The 6007-nt window shown below is 40.3% G+C and overlaps 1 protein-coding gene across 1 annotated transcript; it reads left to right on the plus strand.

Annotated features, from left to right (window-relative positions):
- The first annotated feature begins 4595 nt into the window (after nucleotides 1-4595).
- Nucleotides 4596-5543, plus strand: LOC119519575 (olfactory receptor 2A12-like). The gene has a single exon (XM_037817290.1). It carries the CDS (start codon nucleotides 4596-4598, stop codon nucleotides 5541-5543), a length of 948 nt encoding a protein of 315 aa, XP_037673218.1.
- The last annotated feature ends 464 nt before the right edge of the window (nucleotides 5544-6007 follow it).

The following is a 6007-nucleotide window of genomic DNA, read 5'->3' on the forward strand; positions in this document are numbered from 1 at the left end:
TCCTAGTTCAAGACCCTCTTTCCTATCAGGATGATGAAGTAATGATGGTGGTGATGTTGGGGGTGGGGGTAGGAGATAAATTTGTGTATCTTGTGATTCTCTTTTACATATGCAGAATCCTTAATTTGCTCCTTTTACTTCCTTCCTTTTCTTCATGTCCACATCTATGATGACATTTCTTCTCTGTTTATCTCCTTCTCCCCCTGAAGCAAGGCTTCTTCAAGGCTGCCACCTCTGGTACTGCCTACTTCCTAGTCCCTTCCCGTCACTGAAAACAATCGAGTCTCAGATTTGTATTGCGTATTTTTGAACTTCGGTGGTCAATTTCATTTTCTGAGGGTGATATTTTTCTGTGCTTTGGCTATGTTTTCTTATCTCCTCTCCTTTTCTCATGGAGTTTTTTAATACTCTGCATTCCTGCTCTCTATACCAGATTTACAGAAGTAAAGGAGCCATCAATGGAATCTAGCATTTATTTCCATACTTAAAATACTTTCATGGTATTCTCTGTCTCCAAGTAATGCTGAAACCGTAGGACATTGATGAACCAGAGCAAAGAGAAATGTAGAGGATCCTATAGGAGATATTCTTGATGATTTGTGGAGCAGTCATAAAGCAAAGGATACACTCTAGATCATAGGTGTTGGGGTTTGGAAAAGTGGAGAGTCCAATTTCTTTTGAAATGGGGGTATGTCTGTGAATGTGCACATTAGTTGTTGATAATAGTAAGAGATTAAGGAGGCAGGGGATTAAGGGGGACAAGAGATTAAGGAGGTTTTGAGATGAAGGCTTGAATTCTCTATGAAGTAGAGGTCAAGTCACACGTTGTAAAAAAATGAGGACTTGCATTAATTGATTTTGTTTGAGGTGTCGGGCAACAGTTTGGAAAAGATGCTTGGAAGATAGGGAAAGTTGCTGACTAGGCCAAGTAAAGCAATTGAAGTGCAACAGTGCAGGTCCACTAGAAAGTGGAGAGTTTATCTTGGCCCAAGTTAATTGATGATGTTATTTTCTCCAGCTAGCATTACTATAGAACCTCAGTATTCTGTGGAACAATTGTGTGGTAAGTTTCATTCATGAATGGAAATTTTCTGGTCTTGTGTAATAGGAAACACAAGAACTCACAAGGGACTGTCTGTGAAATAGTGCTTGAAATGAAGAACCATAAATGAGAGAGTGAAGAAGGCAAAGCTGGAGGGGATTCAGACTGGACAAACAGTAATGAATCAGAGTATTGGAATTCCTGATGAAAAAACAGGTAAGAAAACAGATGAGAGAACAGGTGTCACAGGGAGGCAAGGATCTTTTAATTTCAGAAAAATGTATCAGTGAAATTCATGAAGTTAATGGACAAAGGAAGGGAAATCATCCAGTGATCTCTAACAAGGTTAAACATTTCTTTTAATAAATTTCAATGTTTATTTTTGTTAAAACTCTGAAAACAGTGAAGAGAAGGAACTCTCTTAATTTGACAAAGGTTATTTAACTGAGAGCCACAACATGAATAAAACATAACTGAGAAAATTTAGAAGGATTTTATTTAAAATGAAGCAAATGGTGCGAATTTCTGTTACCACAACTGTTCGATATAAGACCAGAATTCCTGGCTTATGCAAAAATACAAGACAAAGAAATGTTTCTGAAAAAAGGATTATAAGGAGAGAAAAAACATTAATTTCAGAAGGTATGACTGACATAGAACACTGTTCTAGTTTGCTAGTGCTGCCGGAATGCAAAACACCAGAAATGGATTGGCTTTTATAAAGGGGGTTTATTTGGTTACACAGTTACAGTCTTAAGGCCATAAAGTGTCCAAGGTAACACATTAGTAATCAGTTACTTTCACTGGAGAATGGCCAATGGTGTCCAGACAACCTCTGTTAGCTGGGAAGGCACATAGCTGTCATCTGTTCCAAGTTTTGGTTTCAAAATGGCTTTCTTCCAGGACATTCCTCTCTAGGCTTCAGCTTCTCTCCAAAATGTCACTCTTAGTTGCTCTTGGGTCATTTGTCCTCTCTTAGCTTCTCCAGAGCAAAAGTCTGCTTTCCAAGGCTGCCTCCAGAATGTCTCTGTAAGCTGAAGCTCCTCTCTCAGTTCCAGTGTGTTCTTCAAAGTGTCCCTCTTGGCTGTGGCAAGCTTGCTCCTTCTGTCTGATCTTATATAGTGCTCCAGTAATTTAATTCAGACCCACCCTGAGTGGGCAGGCCAACACCTCCATGGAAATTATCCAATCAGAGTCATCACCCAGATTTGGGTGGAGCACATCTCCATGGAAACACTAAAAGAATTGCAATCTAATTAACACTGACAAGTCTGCCCACACAAGATTACATCAAAGATAATTGTGTTTGGGGGGGACATAATACATTCAAACTGGCACAATCATACAACAGATTATTAGATCCAATAAGCACATTTATTTTTTGCTAACCAGGTAACTTAAAAAAATCAATAGTATTTCTCTAAATCAGCAATAACCTGCTAGAACATATATTGAAAATAAGATGCTATTCACAATAACCACAAAGCTGATTCATATATAGTAATTGGCCCAACACATATTGAATAAAATTCTTACAGGGAAAATTTTAAAACTCTATATAGAAAATGAAATAAAATCTGAATAAATTGAGTTATGGCACTGAATTAGAAGTAGGGACAGCAACATTAATAGATCCTTAAAATGGTAGTACATATAAAAATGATAACAGAATGAGATTTATTGCACACTACCATTTATGCAAATTAAAATAAATATACATTAAAAACTCCCTACAAGGATATATATATATATCTAAGGATATATACCACAGACATTTAGCAGAGTGGTTCTCTTTGGGGGAATAATGAGAGAAGTGATTGAGGATGAAAGTTAAATGAAAAATGTACAAAAGGATCTAGCATGGATTGAAGATGATGGTGTGTCATAAATCATCAAATAAAGTTAACTCCAAGTCCCACGTGGGTACAATATAATTACAAAGAATAATGTAGTGGAAGTAATGAAGGGATAAACATGGAGCTTTAGAGAGATTTAGTCAGAAAATAAGATGAATGAAGTAGTGAATTCAGGGGTATAACATTTCTAGGTGATGGCAAGGTCCAGGGTGTGACCATGGGAGAAAGTGTCAAAGGGATATGGAAGTGAGAGTCATTAAAATTGAAGAGGTGAAGAAAATGAGAATCTAGGATGTGAGATGATCAGTTATCAACATAAGCAATGAAGATATTTTCGAAAATGACATGTCTTGGGATAAAAAGGAACACTGGGTGCCAAGTGCCAACATCTTTATTAAGTAGCAGGAAGTAAGTAGGAGATTGGCAGATAGATGGAAGGAATGAGGAGAGGTAGAGTATATTAGAACTAAATGGCATGTCTCTGCTCCTCCATGCCCCAAGGATTTATGTCTGAAATGTGCCTGATGGGGATGTACTGTGGATCTGGGAAAATAGCAAGTCATGTAGATGGATATTACCATTAATAAGCCCTGAAAAATACATTCTTAGTTTTTCATGTCTGTAAAATGGTTAGAGGAAATAACTGAATTTGGAGTAGTTAGATGTTCATTTTGAGTGCCAGTTGATCTCAACTGGTAGAGGTTGACTATTGTGGCATGTTAAGAAGAGTTATGAAGCCTCCCCAAGGCTCATTAGGAAAGCAAGATGACTTAGCAATGATTTTTATGAAGAGGAGAGGCATGCAGCCATTTGTCTTGATGCATAAAGACAGATGATAATTGGGAGCTTCCATCTCTAAGAGGTTCTGGGGTTGGGGCTTATGTGGTTGGAGTAAATGGATTGTTGCTAGCCATGTAAGTGGCCGGTTTGTATATTGACTGAGGTGTGGTGAGAGTGGGGATATTTACCTTATTACTGCATCCAAGTATTATGTTAGATGCTTCAATATATTGCCTTTATTCCTTGTAAAACTCTGAGAGTTGGTGTCTTAGTTTGCCAGGTTCCTATGACAAATACCACAAATGGTTTGGCTTAACAGCAGGCATTATTGTCTCATGCTTTTGAAGGGTACAAGTTCCAAATCAAAACATCAGCAAGACCATGGTTTCTCCCCAAGTCTGCAGAGTTCTGGTGCTGGCTTGCCCCATACCTTGGTATCCACTGTGTTGCATCTGTGCCTCCCATCACATAGTGATGTCTTCCAACTCCTCCTGTGCATGCTCATCTGGTTTCTGCTGACTATCATTTTCTGGCTTCTTTGGCTGTGTCTGAATTTGCTCTCCTTATAAGGATTCCTGTCATACAGATGAAGGCCCACTCTACTCAGTTTGGCCACATCTAAATAAGGTCTTAGAAGATCCTGTTCACAAATAAGTTCACATCCTCAGGAATGTGGATTAAGATTAAGCACGTCTTTGTTGGGGAGCATAATTCAACCTATGATTGGTGGGTATTATTAGCCACGCTTTATGGATGAGGAGAGTGAGAGGTTAAGTAACTTGCTCAAGATTACAAAGAAGATGAGTAATGGGACCAGAATTAAAATTCAATCCAATTTGCCTCAAGAGCTGACATTCTTGCCAAGCTACCACACTTGAGATGACATTTATGATTGTGATTCTCTTATAGGCCCAACCATGTGGATACTAACAGGGCAGAACCAAAGCTGGGTTTCTGAATTTATTCTCCTTGGCTTCTCCAGTGACCCAACAGCCAACAGGATCCTCTTCATTGTCTTCCTTCTTCTCTACCTGAGCTCAGTTCTGGGAAATGGGCTCGTCATCACCCTGATCTGCCTGGACTCACATCTCCACACTCCCATGTACTTCTTCCTCTGTATTCTCTCCTTGTTGGACATGGCCTATGTCACGACCACTATACCCCAAATGCTGGTGCACCTTCTTGCTGCCTCCAAGACCATCTCCTTTGCAGGCTGTTGGCTGCAGATGTATGTGTTTGGTGCCCTGGGCTTGACTGAGTGCACCTTCTTTGTGGTCATGGCCTATGACCGATATGTGGCCATTTGCTACTCACTGAGTTATACTGTTATCCTTACCTGGGACCTGTGCATGTGGCTGGCAGCTGGGACCTGGGCCTTTGGTTTCTTTTTCTCTCTAATCCATACCTTCCTCACCATGAGGCTGCCCTACTGTGGGCCCAACATCATCAACCACTACTTCTGTGAAGGCCCCTCAGTACGGAGCTTGGCTTGTATGGACACCCACCTCATCGAGATGGTGGACCTGGTCATCAGTGTCTTTGTGATTGTTGCCCCACTCTCCCTCATTCTGGTCTCCTACATACATATTGCTCTGGCCATTCTCAAGATCAAGTCCACCCAGGGCCGCTGCAAAGCCTTCTCAACCTGTGCTTCCCACTTGACTGTGGTCACATTCTTCTATGCTCCAGCCTCCTACATCTACATGAGACCCAACTCCAGCTACTCCTCTGAGCGTGACAAGCAGATTGCTTTCCTTTACAATGTCCTCACTGCTCTGCTTAACCCTGTGGTCTACAGTCTAAGAAACAAGGACATCAAGATGGCTTTTCTCAAGATGATGGGGCATGGTAAGGTGGCCTGGTGAACTGGGAGCCAAGAGAGGCATGGGGTAGAATGAGCAATGCCTTTTGATTTATCCAGCCATCATTGTGCTTCTGAACAAATCTAGTACTTCATCTGTGGAACAAATTTAGTATAGGGAACCAACATGGCTTTCATTATTACCTTGCTACATTGTGGTATAAAAAGAAACAATTCCATGATCTCTATGGCTTACAACAGCTAAATTTCATTTATTGCATATGTTCATATCAGTTGTAAGGTGGCTGCTGCCTTCTGCAGTGTCAGATCAAAGCTGAAGGAGTAGACCGTATCTGTAGCATGCCATTCTTGTAGCAGGGGAAAAATAACAATAGTCCAAAAACTGATGGTTCTTAAAGCTTTTGCTCAGAAGTGACACATTTTTCTTTGCTCACATCTCATTGACCAAAACAAGTCACATGGCCAAGTATTTTCTTCCCACAGAGAAATAATGCAGGCCATGTAGAA

This window comes from Choloepus didactylus, chromosome 2 (genome assembly GCF_015220235.1).
Source record: "Choloepus didactylus isolate mChoDid1 chromosome 2, mChoDid1.pri, whole genome shotgun sequence".
Taxonomy (NCBI): Eukaryota; Metazoa; Chordata; class Mammalia; order Pilosa; family Megalonychidae; genus Choloepus; species Choloepus didactylus.